Genomic DNA, 19,144 nt, shown 5'->3' with positions numbered 1-19,144 from the left:
TTCTCTGACACGGTGTCTCGGAGCATCCGCAAATTCAGATACTGAGAACCTATTTTGCTGAATCTAATTGATTCACACATTCCTTTCTGAAATAGTTTAATATCTCATGTTCACAAAGATAGCAACTTTTACAGATCATTTAATTTAAAATGTGGGATTCTGGTTTATACTTGATAAGCCACAATGCTTGGAAGTGCTGTGTTTTCATGAATAATAGCTTGAATACCTGAAACAGTTTTTTAAACAGCCTTTTTTTTTTCAAGTTTAATTGTTTAATTGAAGCAATTGAATGCATATGCATACCATGAATATTATGTTTTGTGGCATTCAGCTTTCAAGAGGCAGCTTTTAATTCGTTCTAAACCAGGACTCTAACTTGCTGATGGGTTGCAAATAGTTGTCAGCTATACTAAAAATTATTCCAGCTTTTCTCTGCTTTCAATAGAAACTAAAGTGAAACCTGAAACAAATCATCTAACTTCAGCATGCACTGGATTCTCTGTCCGTACTACTTCCCAATAGAGATATGCATTCTAGGTCTGTTCTCAACTGAGTTTCAAATTGAATTTTGAATTGTTGCTCCCTTCCAAAAGGGAGCATCAACACATCTTGGCTTCTCTCTTTAGAAAGAAGTTTTAGGCAATTGTAATTGTTAAGAAATGGCCTTAGCCATACATGTCTTATTTGGATAACCAGCTCTATTAACCTGTGGTTTCTGAATTTGTACATTTTATGTATTTCAGTTGATTTGACATGTTTTTTCACAATCCTGTTGGCACTTCAGAAAGCTATTTCCATGGTATTTGTATTAAATAAATAGCCTTCAAAAGTCCAGTAGATAATGTTTTGACCTCTTGCAATCTTCTTGAAATGCAGTGCTGTCATATTTGAATGACTGTGCTATGAGATTTCTGACAAGTGCTGTGTTCTGGCTGAAATAACCAGCTAGGTGTAGGTTTCAGCCACAAGTCTTTTTCTGGAAATGTTCAGATGACTGTCTGATTCCAGTTGTACTGTTATCTTCTGTTATCTGCAGTAAAGGAGATTGGTATTCCATTTGCTCGAAGAAATAAAAATGTATCCCATAGCAGTGCATGCACAGTACATTTTTCAGAGTGAGCACTTATTAGGCTGTTCTACTAAATTATTCTTATTAAATGTTAACTTAAGTTATTTTTAAACTTCTGAGACCTATGTTGCATGTTCTGTGGCATAAATCTATTATCTGTCTGTAGGAAGGTAATGAGAAAGAGATGGTAAAAGTCAGATTTGCTATTCATATAATTATATCATTACATTGTGAGCATTTATATCCTTGGAGTTTGATGTACTGTGGGGAACATTTCTCATTTTCTGCAGATAGGCAGACTGTGGGTGTGGAAAAGTAAAGAAAACCATTTAAAAATTCACACAACTTGCCAGAAAGGTAGATGGATTAGTCTCAGAGGAGCACAAGAAACAGCAAAACTGAAAGAGGTCACTGAACAGAAAGTTGATATGCAACCTGTCTGGTTTTCCTTCCCTGTAGGGCCAAATATGCTCTATATGGTGCCTTAGCATTTGCTATGTCAGTGAACCATTCAAGTCACAAAAACCTTAAAGGAAAACTTGGGCTGCCTTGCAGCACTTGAGAAATGGCTTCCAGACATCCTCATGTCTTTCTGGGGAGCCCAAGTGAGCGAAAATATTTTAAGTGTCTGAAGTAAGGCTACTTCACACTGTCAGGGCCCTGAGACGTGTATAGATATCTTGGGTACTCCAGCTTGGGCTGGTGCTGTGGGGCATCCTGCTGCCTTCCTCCACAGGAAAAAAAAAAAAAAGAAAGATCATGATTACAAGCATGAAAAGCAAAATTTGCTAGTTTTATTGTATGTCTTGCTTATTGCAATAGTGCTTGAAAATCAGCTGAAGTCCTTTAGTCTGGAAACATTGTGAACTCAAAGCAGCTGACAGTACCTGAGCTGAGGTTTTCCATTAATGCAGATAAAGCAGCCAAATGTTGGGACTGTTCCTTTCCTTCTGCTGAGTTTTGAACACGAGTTTATGGGGCTCATCCTCAGCTACTCTAGTCTGTTTTTACTGCAATGATGTGAATGAAATGATGGCAATTTTTATTGGTGCCAGTCTGCCCACTTATTTACTGGAAGTTTCTTTCCTTTAGTAAAAGTGCAGCTGGAAGAAAATTTCAGCTACAGTAGAACAACTTATCCACATACTGGAAATGGAGCATATTAATTGGATATGTATGAAATGAAAATTGCCTTGCAGAGAAACAGAAATAAAACCTTCTATTTCCCAAGTATTAATTTCAGCTGTTATTTTATTTCATCTGTAGTGATAACCAGGGACATCTTTTTTGCATTTAAAAAGCCAGACTCACTCTTTGGAGTTTCCAAGTGAAAACATGCCTATCTTTTAATGTGGGTTGTTAAACTGAGACCTGAATGGCCTATTTATTTGCTGCTTTGTTTGAGTGGAGACTGGATCTAATCTGTATGTACACCGAGGGCTCTCCCTCCCTCAATTTCCCTGAAAAACTGCAATTAAATTTTGACATAATAAGATTAAAGCATTATATTGCATATGACATGACATTTGTGTGCAGAATTATTGGATTTTATATTCTCACTGATATTTTACTTGAATATAGAGATAAAAAAGATGACCTAATTCATCTTGTATATCTCTTCCAGGACCATCCCTCTTCTTTTCCCAGTTTCATTTTAAGTCTACCATTTCCTTGGAAGATTATTTCACAGTATATTAGACCTCACTGTTAGGTGGATTTTTTTTTCTGATATACAGTTTTCTTATATCTTTAAAATACAGAAGACAGCAGTTTTTTAATCTATTTTTGACCACATGAAACACAGTAAAAATTGTAGTGAGGCACAAAATTGCATGAAAAAATCAAATGTATCTGGAAAATAAATATATTTAGAGAAAATTTAGAGGGAATATATTAATTACCTTTGATTTTTGGGCAAATGAGTACTAAGTTCTTGGGGGAATAGTTGTGTTCAGGGGCTCAGTTTTTCTGTATCTTCTCCCCATTTCTCTTGCCAGTTTGTCTCCTGTACTGTGTTAGGGAACCTAAGGGCCAACTTAATTTGGAAAATTTGCTAATTTAATAGTTTTAAAATTCTTTTAGCCTAATAACTGTGTGCACAGAACATCACTGGGGCAGTAAAAATGCTGTGGATTTTGGGTTAGCACACCAGAACTGCTCTCCTTTAACCAGCCAGGATGTATATGTGCTAAGCCAACATGCCAATACTCAATTCTCCTCTGATGAATGAAGAGGACAGAACAAAAATCTGTTGATTAAACATGCTGGCTGTAAGATGAGATTGCAGATGCACAGATGAAATGATTACATGAAGTATTTATATGGCTTGATCCTAGAGATGTTTTTTCCCCTTCCAAGTCCAAGTGTGTGGCTGATGCTTTCCCCTTCCAGCCCTGCAGGTTTGCTCCCCTGAGCAGATCCAAACGTGAGCTGCTCTGGGAGGGCACAGGGTGGCTCACCCCCAGTCTTAGTCCAGGTTTCAATGCTTGGCAGCAGCTTCCTCAGCAGATTCGTTGTGCTCTTTCCATTTTGGAAGACACTGATGTCAAAGGAGTCAGTTTGGCCAACAGATCAGGAAGAGAGAGGTCCAAAAGTCATCACAGTTTAGGAGCAGCAGGATGAGATCCCGCGCCACACCTACATCGTGAATTCCATAATGAACTGGCAGACCTTGTGGCTGTTTGGACGCAGGTCACACACCCTGGAAAGCTCCAGGAACACCTCTTTTGGGAAGAAGAAGTGCATCTTATGAAAATGACAGGATTATTCAGTACTTAGGTACTTTAATCATGTTCCAAATACCCATTTGCAAAAAGGTGCTTCTCAAAGCTTTCAGATTTACTGTCATGACAGAATATGCAATATCCCAGGGATGAAATTATAGGTAGGTTTTCCACTGGTTGACAAATGCAAAAGACCTATTTAAATGAAAGTGATTTTAAACCCTGTGTTTAAGTTGGAAATAATAGGCAAAAAATATTAATTTGTAATAATTTATTCTTTTTTTATAGAAAGACTTGCCAATAATTAGAATAACAAAAAAGGGGATTTTCAAACCCCATATATTTTCTTCTGTAAGGAAGTGAATTTTGCTTAAGTAGAAATAAGTACCATGCATTCATATTCTTCTATCTGTATGTAATTTAATATACAATTACTCAGAATATTAATTTTACAGTCTTAACACAATTTATATTATTTTAATTTAAAGGTGTTAAAAATGATGACTAATGTAACTTAATTCAGTAGATTAACTTCTCACTTTAGTTGTATCATGCCATGTGTGAATAGAAATTTAGTTTGGGTGATAATGTATAAGATAAAATTTTAATTAGTTGCATGAAACTATCCTAAGAGTGCTGAGATGCATAAAGAACATATAAAAGTAAGATTTCCCAAAATTTTTTTGGATTACAAACCTCTTAGTAAAAAAGGAAATTTCAGTTAGTTTTTATTGTAATTAGGGGTTTTTTGGTCATCATTTGACAGAATTTCCATGACATTTTGATATTCAAAAATGGCCATGCACACATAGTACAGTTGTCAGAAGAGCCAAATTAGACTAAATGGGTAGGAAATGAATTCTGCAAAGGTTGAACACCTAATGAGTACAGTGGGAACTCTCCCTAACTGTTTGATATTCTGGAATTGCTTCTTCCAAAGTTTTGAATTAATAGATGACATATTTTTCCTCCTAGTTTCTTGTCACAGACAAGAAAGAAGAAGCCTGCTGGCTTTTCAGTTCATAGCCATTTTTCCAACATTCAAGGAATTAATCTGAATGAGAAGATATTCTTCAGCTCATTAAGATTTGTGAGGCACTACTGGTTCAGTATAGTTTTTAAATGAACATTTAAAGGATTTTAATAGGTTATCAGACATTTATATTTTAACATTATATTTTAGCATTGCTAATCATAGTATTGCATAGAAATTTAAATGTGGTAATTTTTAAGAGAGAAATGCTTGTAGTCTAAATTAAGTAGCCGTGATTCAAAATTGATTTTTACTTCTGCTTGAGGTACAAATAATGGTAAAAGTGAATTGGGAAAAGGAATAGATACCTAAATTCTGCGTGTGTCCAGTCTGATCCTCCAATCCACATCTACATGGTGCATAGATAATTCTGTGTAATGCAAGTTCAGTAATATAAGTACCTTCTCATTACAGTGATACACATGGTAATGAAGCATTGCATGTTGTAATGGTAACTTCTCTCCAGGGACAGGAGGCTCATTTTGAAGTCTTGTATCACAGCACCTCTCTTGGCTGAAAACTCTGCAGAGATGAGATGGTTATGCTATTCCCTGGCCTTTCTGTAAACTATTCCAAGAGATCAGCTGTCTTTTATGTTGCAGATTTTAGTGGAGGCAAGGAGGTGATATTTATAACAATATTTTACATGATACCATGTCTACATTTTATATTTGAGTCTGTGATTTATCTGAAGTGGATTTGTGTGTTGGCTTATGAAGGTGTTTCTGTATGGCCACAGAGTCCAGGTGGGGGGTGGTAGAACATGTGAATTAATCTCCTAGAAGCACAGGTATGCAGTCCCATAATTTGTGTACTTTATAATGATCCAGCTGAGAAACTCATCCAGGAGCATAAAAGAGCCCTGATGAGAAAAGGATAAGCAACATATGTAAGTACAATCTTAGAACAGAGCCTTTAGCATTAATAGAATACTTTGTAGGAATCTCATTAGACTGTAACTAGAATTTACATTCTGAACAATACCAAGCTAAATCTTTCCTTAAGGGGCAAAAATGAAATGTAAACCTGGCTTCTTCCAGGCTTAAAATATTAACTGAAAATAATTTGCTTCTTAATCCTAGACAGCAGCCACAGCTTTTCCTTTCTCTCCTCTGCTGCCTTGGCTTTGTGTTTCTCGTGCATTGAACCCATAATCCTTTGACCACATTCAAACTAGTCCTCTGTGATGTAATGTATATAATTCTGGCTAGTCTTGGTTTTCTGTTATCCAAAAGATACTAGTCTTCTGTTCTGTGGGAATTTTTTTTAATCATTAATTCTTCATTGTTTCTCTACTACTAGAAACCACTCTATGCTGTAAAATCCTGGAGAATGAAGACCTGTCAAAAGGAGGGAATACAAAATTTTAAATAATAATTATAAAGAGGGATTATTTAAGGAACATAACTGAAATTGTGAGACACATGTATACTGCCTGTGAGTTTCAGTGAACAGGAAGTGAATTTCCTAGTTACATTTCCAGGCTTTGCAGAAACCTTGTACGTTACACCCATTGAATGCTCCATTTCTTTCCGCTATCAAGGTTACTGAACTTCAGATACTCTTCTCCTACTGTGTTTACAAATCAATTAAGTCAAAAGAACAAAGCTTTTTTCCATGCTAGAGAAGTAATGCTCATTAAATTTTGGATAAGGTGCAAAGACAATTACTTCTAAAAATGGATGAAATTAATTGCACTCTTGCTTTCCTTTGATCTTGTGCAGCTACATTATGCTTGTTGGTTTTCTTCCCCCTGTCTTGAATGTGTCAGTATTCCAGAGACAGACATGGTTTAGTGATTAAAACAATAATTTTTTTGAATAAATTTCAGTGTGTCCTGCCTGGTCTAAACATATTAAGGCTGCATAAAAGAAAGTTATCTGAGGTTTGATCAATCATTGCTCACTAATGATCATCACTGTTTCATTAAGCACAAGATTATGCAGTGCAGTCACTCTGAATCCTTAAAGTGTAATTTCTAACTGTGATACTGTTATTTTGGTTGTTTTTTTTTTTTTTTTTTTAACCTGTGATTTTGGGTACTCATTTATTCCTGAATAGGTCTGTGCTCAACCCAAATTTACCTTTCATTCAGATTGTTTGGACACAAGCACATGCTGAGGGTTGGGCTCCAGCCACCCCTGTGGCTTGGCAGATGGGAAGGATGGAGGTTTTGGTAATATTCCTGCAAAATGGGGTCAGGCAGCAAAGCCCAGATGACCAGTGCTGATCTCTTGTGTTTTACAGATTGAGATTTGGAGGCAACTGGTATGTGGTTGTACATTTGCCAGCAGGTTGGGTGTTAGAAGAGATGGTCTGAGAACACAGCATGCTTTGACCTTCTCAGACCTGTCCGTCATCAGGCAGTCTCATCACAGCTTTTAAATCTTAGTTTCTCTTACTGTGTAGGAACTAACATCCCTTACTCTTCAGGAAAAATAGTGAGGATTAATTAATGCTTTTGAATTCATGGTATTCATGTTAGGTACTAATTAGTGTTGTAGATACCATACAGTTGCTTTGGTATGAAGTTTTGCAGAAGTGACATCCACAAGTGTTGCTTGTTTAAACCTTTTTTAGCTCCCAGTTGATGACTGTTTCTTCAGAAATGCATAATGACCTAGTAATTGCCTTTATGAAAGAGAACATTTTTGTTGTTGTTACATGCTGGTTTAATACAAATATCTTTTGAAAACAAAAACACTCTTCTCACTAATTTTTCCCCACAGTTGAACTGTGAAGAAGTGGACACTTCTCAACTTAGCAGATAATTATTAAAAATCAAGACAATGTGCTTTTAATTACATGCAAGAAGAGAAGTAATAGCGAAAGACCTACTGCTAAGAAAACCATTTTTCTGAAAGTGGCTGTATGTTGGAATATTCCTGCAGTGAATTCCATGCTTGCTTGAGCAAGTACCTGTGGTCAGTAGAAATGTTGGCTGAGTATTTAACAGGATTGTGCTTTTGCTTTACCTGTATGCTGGCAATGTGTAGATTTCTGTGGATGCACATAATTAATGAAGAAAACTTGCATGAACAACATTTTCCATCCTGAGTTTTTGCCTGCTCAGAGAGCTTTGAAGACCACGGCTGTTCTGACCACTGCTGAAACAGAGAGGAGGTTTCTAGGAAAGAGGGTAGTCTTTATCTAAGGATAACCTCTCCTCCCCATGATACAATATTAGAATCAATAAATTGCTGGGAGATATTTTGTGTATTTAGGTTATAACACACAGATTATCAAACTTTGCTTTTTAAGAAATCTCTCACACAAACCAAATTTTTCTGCCAGTGATTTTTACATAGAAATAAGAATGTTTCAGAATTAGGAGATTTTCTTTATGAAGCACTAACCTAGACTGATGATGGGAATGGAACATTTTGCATTCATCTCAGGAGCTCTTCGTTTACCAAATATGTTCTAAAGGTTAATTGTTGCAACCCCATGAAAGATTTTGAATCGTACCAGTCACTTTTACTACAGATGGGGGAACAGAGTCAAAAGGGACTGTCACAGGGAGACCTGGTTAAGTAACAAGAGTAAAGCAATTGTAAAATCAAAGAACTCTTGAGTTTAAGCCTAAGCTTTGCATTTTAGATCTGTATTTGTGATGAGGAGCTATAGATATAGGACAAGGACTGAATTCTTCTAACGTAGCTATTAATCATAAAACTTCAGACCACAGCTCCCTTTTCTCTACCAAATGGTTTCTATGGACAAGTGTATTAGATGAGTAAGAGGCAAATGCCTGTTGATTAAGGGCTGATCTTGGAGTTCAAGTCTTCATCACCATGTTCTTTTGCTGTATGATTGATGAAGCTCAACTATAATTAAATTGAAAGCCATACATTTGGCAAGGAACAGGATCCATTAACTGAACTGATGTCATTTTATCTCATGTGATTCATTAACAAGTGGCAGTATATGTTTCCTACACTTACCTGGTGTCCTAGAACATTAAAGGTAATGGTAAAGGTCTTGGGACATTAGGTTTGTTTATTTTCTTAATAAGACGGAAGATGTCAGATTAGGTTTGACTAATTTTTGGCTGTTCACAGAAGAGGAATAATGTTCTTAGAAGGTTTAGTATTCTGTTTATGATTGTTTAACATTCAGCATCAATGATTTTATTGCACAGACGTTGACATTTTACTCATTATCACTTTGGTGTTCATGCCAGGTTCTTGCAAGAAGTGTATTTTATGCCAGGTGCCAAATAACCTTTTGTCATCTTGCTGAATGAGGCACTGCTTTTGTTCTACAGTCAAAAATTACATCCAGATCTTATGAACATAAAAAAATATCCATCTTCTCTTCTGCCTCCCCCTCTGACACACACACAATTTGGCAAGGACTAACAGCACTTCAGAATCCATACATTCTGCTCAAAGTGAGAAGAGACATGCCCCTCATTTCTTAAGATCATCTAAGGCCAATTAAAGACCTCTGGAAATGAATAGATTTTTCTGATTATCCAACACTTGGCTCTTAGGATGGTGACCAGACTGTGGAGACATGAGGGCTACTTAAGAAAAAATGTGTTAGATTTTGGGACTTGAGGAGGTCTAAAACATATGAAATTTTGCCTATAAATAGCTGTGGGCACTAAACCCACCCCTATGGCTTCATGTGCCAGGATGTGTAGGATGATCATTCTGAGTCATGCTTTCAAAAAGAAAAGCAAGCAGAAAGAACATAAGACAAACCTGTAAATGCTTTAATTAATTCAAGAATTATTTATGTTAAATTATCATACATTTGCAGGATTACACATCTGCATTTTCCCTAACACACTCAACTATTTTAAACCTAGCAGCTAATTCCTAATTTGCTTTCATATATTCTTTGAAAAGGCAAAGAAAAGCTTAAGAATTCTTATGTAAAACAGATCATTCCACTGAAATAATTTTATTACTGCAATCCATTACACAGCACTTCAGTGATAAAAGGGTATATCTTGGAAAAGCAAGTCTTAGAATTTGTGCAGTGTTGTGGGAGGAGGTTGTTTTGTTTTAACACTATTTTATTAACTTCCTTTTTCACTTGACTTTATTCTAAATAAAATGAAGTGGAAAAACCTGCCCATGTATAAATCAACATGGTTTTCTCCTCTGCTTAATTCAGCCAAAGAAATGACTTAAATACTCTTCTATAGTACATTACTAGATTCCAAGAAAAAAATTTTATGATGCAAATACAACCATTTCTTTCTGCAATAAACCTGTCATGGGATTTGAGTTATTCACTTGCCCTTTCAGGAAAAATAAAATAATAATAAAAAAAATCAGAGGACCTTAACAGAGAATGCAGACCTGATTCATTACAATTTATACATACTGTTTCTTAGCAGTTGAGCCAAGTTTAGGAAAACCTCTCATCAGGTCAGATTATAACTTCAAGCTATGAAGCAAGGGGCTTGGCTTCTGAAAATGACTTTACTTAGTGGAAATTAAAACAATTACATAAACAGAGCCCAGTGGAAGTTGTGTCTTACTTTCATCTCCCACCCTTGTCAACAGGGAGGATTCCTTCAAGGTTAACTTGTTTCTCAGTTTTTTTGGTAAATATTTTGCAATTTTTTTCCCTCAAGGACAGTGTCTCAATAATAATACAACCACCCTAGGGACTGTTTCAGTGATAGCTGTCCATTGTCCTCAATTCTGTCCTTTCAGACAGAGTCCCTTTCCCAGTATTTCAGTGTGACTGGTAGTCACATCTAGTCATTATCCATAAGCAGGAGCATGTACAATGCACATTAACCTGTATATAGAAATATTAACTCCTAAATACCAGTTATAATCTATACCTGTGGAAGCCCTATGCTGTTTTACTCAGCAGTAGAGTCCTTGCCCAAGTGTGTCAGAAATTGCTGGTGGAGGAGACCACAGAGTAAAGATACACCTGAAAAATAATCTCTCACCTTCCTGCAGGATGAAAAAGCAATGCTGCAATTTTTCTGGCATGAATTAAGGATCTGACACAAGTTTTAAGTAAATGCATATTGATGTTGAAGCCAAGGCTCTCTTTTTGGATATTTTTTTCCTTCTCTCATTCTCTGTTAATGTTTTCTGGAGGGAGTTCTCTTTGCCAGCTCCCTTGTTTAGCCCCCATCTCCTTTGATCCCCATCCCCTGAAGGCACGGGATCTCCCAGCTGTCTCCAACACAGCGTGTCTCCCTCCTTGCTCCTCTTCTTCCCGTGGCTCGTACACACTGCAGCTCCCTCCCTCCCTCCCTCTTCTCCTCGTAGCCCTGTTCCAGCTCCCTGTAAAACGTCAGGCAGCTCAGCTGGGAAGATTTGCCTTGTGCAGGGTTTGAGCAAGAGGGCAGGGAACACAGGGCTGCCGAGGGGCCTGTCACACACAGCCTCTCGCTGCGTGGGGAGCTCAGTGAGGGAGGACGTGACTTTATTTTTTGTTTGCCTGTTTTGCTGTTCTGTTGACATCCCTTTGTGCAGAGCAGTGACTCACGCGCTGGCGCTCGTGGTCCCTCACCCCACAGCTTCACAATGGCAGCCATAGAGACTGGGTGAGGGAATAAGGAATAAACCACGCTGCCTTTTAAGCTGCCTCTGGTGGGACAGCAAGAGCACAGCTGAAAGGCTCTGCATGCAGCCCCAGGAGCAGCTTCTGCGCAAGAGGGAAGGCACCTGAGTCCTCCTGCATGGTTTGCCTTCTTGGGGCTTTGATAAACTCAGGAAAGGGATTTAAATACATTTAATCATGGTGATTGTTCAGATAGTCGTGCATAAAAGCTTTTTGTGAAGAGGAAAATAGGTTTTCTGCTAAGTAACTGGATGAAGTCCTTTTCTGGTTGACTGCAAGAAACAGCACAAAGGGGTAGGGAGCCAACAGGTGTCAGCAGCACTCAAAGCTGCAAACAGTCCTCATTTAATACAGCCTAAAAATGGTTTGTCCTGCAGAGCAGGCAAAATCCATCATCCCATCATCAAGAAGAACACCAGTTCACACTTTCCTTCAAGGCAGGAACTTGTGTGCCAATGGTCAGTGCTGGAGGTCCAGATATGTGTCTATCAGCGTGAAAAAGGCAGGTCCGGATTCTTGCAGGTCATGAAGGACCAGTGGAAAACTCAATCCAAATTCCTTCCCTCCAGGACCACTGTGATCCTCAGTCCTCTTCTCATCTTTGCATCCTGGTTGTAACTAATAAGATCCGTTTGTCAAGAGAATGCAACTCTAATTACCCCAGATCTAAATTGCCCTGGAGGGTGACTTCAGCAGAATTCTTCACCCCCGTGAGGCATGTCTGATCCATAACCTTTCCTTTAGTCACACCTGGTCTGGTGTTGATTTTTCTTTGCGTGCTCTTACATTGGTTTCTAACACCTTGAACTCTGCAGTGACACTGCATGTTTAATAATGAGATTTTAGAACTTGCTGATGCATTAGAGCTTATTGTCTGTTGGTTTATAACACCGGTAAGTTCCTCCTTGATGTGGAGTTTCATCAAATGTTTTCTGACAATCTAAATAACTAACATCTTTGACATTTACTGCACCCCTTTGCCAGGCGAGGCAGTAATAGGCTCAATGAAATCTGAGTTACTGAGGCATGACCTGAAACAATATTAGCTGTCCTTGATTATGCTCTGAATTTTCATTGTTCCCCTCCTCCCCAGCCCCAGTGTGATCCTTTTAATGGTTGTCTAAGACTTGCTCGACAACTAATGGGAAATGAACTGACTGGTAATTTCTTGCTGTGTGTCTGCTTGGCCCCATGCCAGTCTGTTGAAATGATGGTACTAAATATAAATTTTCATTACACCTTCTTCAATTTCTGTGCTTACTTCGTGTAGTACTTTTAGATGAGCACTGTTTGGCTCTGGTCTCTTATCAGTTTTAAGAACAACAATCCAGTTAATTGACAGTTTGGGTATCATCACCTTTTTTTTTTAATTCCTTGCCATCATTTCTGTGTGTTGAGTCTTAGGCAACTGTCTGCCCTCTTCAGTTTTAGAGATAGGTACAGGAATAATTGCTGTATAGCATTCCTGCTCCTTTACACTCCATCACCTTTCTTGCCTGTCAGTTGCTGGGTGTATAATTATGCTTAAAATATCTTTTGGTATTAGTTGAGATGCTTTGCTCTATTTGATGCTCATTTTTCAATTTGGCTTTCTCAAGTATATTTGATTGCCTTAGGCTCTCGTTATAATTTACATAATCCTCCTGTATTCTAGATGCTTTCTACCTTTTAATGCTGCCATTTTATCCTTGATACTATTTTCCTCATCCTTTGCTTCTGCACCGCAGCTTCAGTTCTCATTTGTGACACATCCTGCAGATGTTTTATTAGAACAAGCATAGCCAGTAATATCCTTCCTCCACTACACTTGATTTTCTGGACTCTATTTAATTTACATCAGTTTTCTTAAACTCACTTCTCCAAAATCTACTCTTTGTAAAGCCCATTATTTTTCCACTTTTTTTCTTAACAAAATCTAATGAATATTTCGGGTATGCTGGCATGGTTTGCTTTCTAAATCCACAAGAGCCTTTAAGGAAATGCTATCTCTTCTCAATTTTTATTCAAGAAACCAAAGTAAAGTGGGTTGCACTTCAGGCTCTCCTGCTGTCTTAAAATATGAAATAATACTTGTTGCATATGAACTACAGCTGAAATTACCATAGTCAGGTGAGGTGATTCTTGGTGATTTTAAATTCTGATAACTATAAATAAAGGGCATCGTATATAGTAAGTAGATTTATTTTTTGTTGAAATCAGAGTTCAGTCATAGTAGGACAATTTTCATACAACTGTTGGGATCAGATTAACCACTGTCTTTCATTTAATTGAGGAGTTTTTTGTTAGTACAAAGTGAGTATGGATTATTCCCAACCTGATGTGTGAGCAGCCTACTCTCATTTAGGAATACTTTGCCAAAGTTGTTGGCCATGCAAAATACAGAACAGTGCTGAGTTTATTCCTAACTTTCAGAATCATCTGAAGTTTGGTTGTAAGGTAGATAATTTAAAATAAAATCTAGCAAGTGAGAACTATGAGTTGTGATAACACTGGCATCTATTTCACACACTTCAAATTTCCTTTTTGCTATTGAGGTTCTGGAGAATCTTAATGATTCATTTTTACGGCCAATGTTATGTCTTTCAGCGGAGAGAGATGAAATTTAGAGTGCTGTCACCAATGATCTGGGCTTCTCTATGGTCTGCTGCACTTTCATGACAGGTCATTGATTGATTTCAGAGATTTGTACCCAAAATTCCTCAGTGATTACTTTAATTTTACTGTTTACTCTTGTAAAGTATCATGTGCAAAGTGCAAAGAAGAATAATTTTAATCTGCTTTGTGAAATATAATTAACATTTGAAAGCAAGAATCTGAAGTTACTGTTAAATTAGCAGCTTTGATGTCTTTTCAGAGCAATATTACCAGCTCTAATTCCTGAGACACTACTACTGTCTTGCTCAGTGAAAGTCTGTGTTACTGCAGTTTGCTAGTTGCTAAGGCTTTTATTTTTTTCAGATATGCTATTCTAAGTGGTTTTTTTTCCCATGAAAATGAATATTTTGGTATAAGACAAAACAAAAACCCTCCACTTAACACTAAGTTTGATGTTTTTTTGCAGAGACAAAGGCAAAAGGGGAAGCAGGTGCTTCAGTAGCTCATTGGTAGGTAGAGCTGTTTGTAGTAGCAACTTCCAAAATAATGAGGTGTCACTAAGCTACTGCTGGTATGAGAGAAGGGCAAGATTTGCCTTCTTTCTGTAAAGAGGAATCAACCTCCTCCCACCTTTCTGTACTTTGTATTTTTCTGCTCTCTTCAAAACATTCCGTTGCTGCCAAATAATTGTTGTAAGTTATTGCCCAGGGATTTTTGTTATTTTTATCCCACTCACCTCTTTCTGTGGACTAGAAAGCAAATTCAGTGCTCATCACCAGTCAGCTTGCTCCTTCCTGAAATGCCACCTCAGCTTTAAACCCTCTGAAAGTCACATGGTTTTGCTCGTTAGTGACTTAGGTGGTCAATTATTTAATCATTTTACCCTCAGTAGATCAAGGATTCCATCAATGAACTGTGAATTAACTCGTGTGTGCTCTACTCAATTGCCTTGTCTGTCTTTGGAAAACATATGTTTTTACTGGGAATGTAAAGCTCAGCTTTGCATATCAAGATCAGAGTTGCACCATTCCTTGAAGCATTAAAAAACAGGGTTTTAATAATTTCTCTTTTGCTTTGTCAGTTTTAGACATTTACTTCTAGGGAACAGTTTTAATATTTACCCCAGTGGTTGATAACACTGTATGTTGAACAGGAAGATGTATTTTTCTGTCCTACAAATAGGGACTAATACACTATTTTAGAGTAATTGGATATGATTTATTGCATGTGTCCTTATGTCTACAATATCTAAGTATTTTTTACATCCTCCTAAGCTATTAGGCAAAGTGTTTTACAATGAAAGAGTGTTCCACAATTTAATTACACGTTTGGTACAAAATATTTCCATTTAACAGTTCCAAACTGTCTTTTCCCTTTAAGTATAACCACTTTGGCTCAGCTCCCATCCCTAACAATAGGAGTGTCACATGCAGTCCCTAAGTGTTTGAAAATGCTTTTCTTTAGTCTCCATTTATAAAACGTGTCTTCCACTCTTTATCATGCACTCACTGCTTTAATTTCTGGAACGGCCTCTACCATTGTTTTCACAGAGAGAGCAATGTAGTCAGCAGTGGCTGTGGTTTTGCTACAGTGTCCTTGCATTCCCAGTGTGGTTTACAAATCCCAGTGTCCTTGCTTGAAGCCTAATTCCTTTTTTGTCTATTCTGGATTAGTTCATCAAGCCAGATTAGGAACCTTTATTCCTGCCAACCATTCCTAACCAGGTACTTTGCTGCAAGAGACTGACTTGAAAGTAATTCTTCATACCAGACAGGGGAAATTGTGTAGCTAGCAGTAAATATGTCCCTAAATATGAAGGTAGAACCGATTTCCATCTCATGACTTTTGGAGATGGCAGGAGGATTTTTACTAACCCAATCCAATACCCCCATGAGGAGAGTTCTGGGTGGAAAAAGGAAAAAAAAGTCATCTTCGTGTGAAGACAGGAAAGAGAATTGTCCTAAAGAGTTTTTTTATTTTTTTTTATTTATCCTCAGACATTCCTGAGGCTGGACATAAGGAGACTCAGGGGGACCTTATAGCCTCTATAACTACCTGCAAGCCGATTGTAGCCATGTGGGGTCAACATCTTCTTCCAGGTAACAAGTGACAGAGTGAAAGGAAATTGCCTCAATTTGCTCCGACATGTGTGTGTTTAGACAGGATATCAGGAAAAACTTCACTGAATGGGGTTGCAAGCACTGGAACAGGCTGCTGGAGTGAAGGAGTCACTTAAAAGCCATGAAGATGTGGCACTTGGGGACACAGCTCAATGTTTGACGTGGCAATGCCTGGGGAATGGTTGGACTCGATAATCCTGGAGCTCTTTTCCAACCTAAAGAATTCTACTATTCTATGAAAGAGAACTGCCTCAGCAAATCAGAATACTAAGGCAATACTATGCTGTTGCTAAGCAATAAGTAGACAGGTTTTGTGCAACTTTCTGCCTTCAGGTGGGTGATGTAACTGGTCTTGATTTGCTATCTCACAGAAGTCCTTATATGGACAGTATGTGGCAAAAAACTAAGGCCAGTGAGATAACAGGAGTGCTACAATTAGTATTAATGGACCTAATACATCAAGAACACATACCTTGTGTTGTTTGTGTGACAAATCCTAGCTACTTATTCCAAAATAAAAATGTAAACAATTTAAGATATCACACTGCTTCTGAGATGGAGTAATCACTCAATTTCAGATGCTAAAAATGTAATAAGATGAGAGGAAAACATAATGAAACAAGGAGGAGCCAGATAAAGGCGTGAAAATATTTAAAGAATTATGTGTTTTTTTCTATGAAAACACCTATCTGTTTCCGAATCTTAAGAATATAAGGTGCTCTATGATTTAGTAATGTCACGTGCTGGGCTGTGTCACTCTGATGTCATCCTTAGTACATATTCAGCCCAGAATGTGCTATTTACCTATTGCAAAATAGCATTATTCGAATTGTTATGTTTGTCAGTGCAGCACCACAAAGGCTAAAGTACAACTTAACTTAGCAAATATTGAGTAAAATTGAAGTGATTCCAAAGATTCTGGATTTACTGTAGCCAGCGGCAGGTATGATGCACATGCAGCTTGGCTTAAACAGTTATTTGTTGTTGTTATGTGATCCAAAGGACTAACTATAGCTTTGACATCAGATAACGAGAGGGGTTTTCTTCTAGAACACTAACATCAGAAGGGCTTCAGAAATCAGGTCTGGCTTGCAATTAAAGCATTCGGAGGTACTAAGTAAACTTTCCACTCCCGTGCAGATTCTGTAACTTCTGACATCCGAGCGTGCCTTTTGTGTGATACATTTTTTTAGTAGGTCAAGAGATCTAAGCCTTAAATGAAGCAGGATGCACCAGTCACAGCTTTTCATCACCAGCAGGATCATGACCTTGCAGTGTATATTGAATTTAAGTTTAATACTGTAATGGATGGGACTTGTAATAAAAATTGCTAGATGTTTTGTAGATGAGTAATAAAGAGTAGATTAGAGTACAGGACTTCAGGAGTCCATTCAAACAGTACTGAATTTATACTACCTTTTGGCATTGTTTTTATAGTTTGGAAAGCTTTTAATAAAATGCAGGCCTTGTCCATTATTTAATTACTTTGCTACGTTTTTTTGGTGCTTTCTTAGTAGCTTAATAGGTAGTTTGCATAAAATGCTACCACTGTTAAATATCTGTTTGTGCAGCAAGGAGCGCAGTGGTGTTCCTTCTGTCCTAATGTATCACTTAAATGGAGATAAAATAGTGATTATGCTTACTCTTTAAGACCATAGACTTGGATTTACTCTCAGCTCCTGCTACATATGTAACCATTTTGGCAGACACATATAAGTTTCCAGAAGATCCTGGTACTTGCTGCTACAGTTACTCAGACTTTAAGTGGAGTTTTATTTTATGGTCCTGTCATTAACCTGCTCATCTCTCACCAGCAGTAAGTGTGAGCAATCCCTAGCACAAAAAAGAGGGGAAGAAAAAAAGAAAAGTAAGATGTTTGTAGCCTAGAAAAGGGCATTAAGTGCTGTGTTGCATTTTTCTGTCATTGTGATGACTGATGTGGAGGTTCCCTGTCTGTTAAAGGTGTGAAGGTCAAGCAGGCAGATTTATTCTGTGTGGGGGTTTGTGGGGATGTGCCTGTTGCTTTTGCCTTTCCCAGAGCAATGAAAAACAGTCTGAGGCTGCCAGGGGTGGTTTAACAGCAGGGGCAGCATTCCTGCTGCTGCATTTCCTTATGAGAGAGAGATGCCCCGGTGAGGCTCTGGAGGGGCACACCGAGCCTTGCAAGGGCTCAGGGGTACCCTGGCTCTGCTGGGAAACACAGGGTATTTATTTTCCTACATTATTTAATGCTCACCCCTAGATTGTCAATTGCCAAGGCCTCCCTTTCATGGGGCTCCCAGGATCCAGTCATGGTGAGATTGATGGTTTAAATGGTCCTTTAGGGGTTGGTAAAATTAAGGATCTCAACTACTGAATTTTATCTGGAGTAGTAGTGAAATTAAGCCTTCAGAAAGGCACAGGAAAATTGAAATAAAACAATTACATGGCAATAAATGTTCTTCAGACATCAAAGTTCACATGCGCTCATAGGAGGTTTCCTACCATGCTGATTAAATACCACTAAACCCCAGCAAGTTCTCCTAAAATAGATGCCACTTCCTTGTACTCTCAGGAGAGTTACATCTCTTGTTGATATTTCTATTATTAATATTATTCTTTTATTTTGTTCTGCACTGTATTTCCTGTCAGCAATCACACTAATTGAAAATATGAAGTAAATTGTTATTAATTATTACAGTAATATAGTGCATCATAAATATAATACTTCTTGAATAGTAGGAACAAGACTAAGAAAGTTAATAACTGGCTTTGGCATGGCGTGAAATGACAAAGAAGAAAGATACATTAAGATCAACAAGGCAAAGGGAAAGCCCTCTAAGTTTTCAGTGTAATTTGAGTAACCATGACCTTTGAAAAGTTTTCAGAAATTTGTCTGTGCTCAGAACAGACATCCTGTGAGTACATCACACAGTTCTTTATTTCACATCTCCTTTCTCACCCTCTACCCAACTACCTTTTCAGCTCTTGAAAAATGCCAGTGTAAATGTGCTGTAAAATATGTGTGCCTCATAAATGTTCTTTTTCTTTTTATCCTTCATTAGGACATTGTGATTTA

General features: G+C 37.7%; 1 protein-coding gene across 1 annotated transcript in view; it reads left to right on the top strand.

Moving 5' to 3' along the window:
* Positions 1-19,144, top strand: part of NLGN1 (neuroligin 1) — a 391,414-nt gene that overhangs the window by 34,250 nt on the left and 338,020 nt on the right. Inside the window, exon 2 of the mRNA XM_071566521.1 lies at positions 15,964-16,065. Coding sequence (XP_071422622.1) covers positions 16,041-16,065 — 25 coding nt within the window. The 5' untranslated portion in view covers positions 15,964-16,040. The remainder of the gene's footprint in view (positions 1-15,963; positions 16,066-19,144) is intronic.

Source organism: Pithys albifrons, chromosome 11 (genome assembly GCF_047495875.1).
Source record: "Pithys albifrons albifrons isolate INPA30051 chromosome 11, PitAlb_v1, whole genome shotgun sequence".
Classification (NCBI taxonomy): Eukaryota; Metazoa; Chordata; class Aves; order Passeriformes; family Thamnophilidae; genus Pithys; species Pithys albifrons.
The sequence above is the reverse complement of the archived record's forward strand: the minus strand, read 5'-3'. Positions and strand labels throughout refer to the sequence as shown.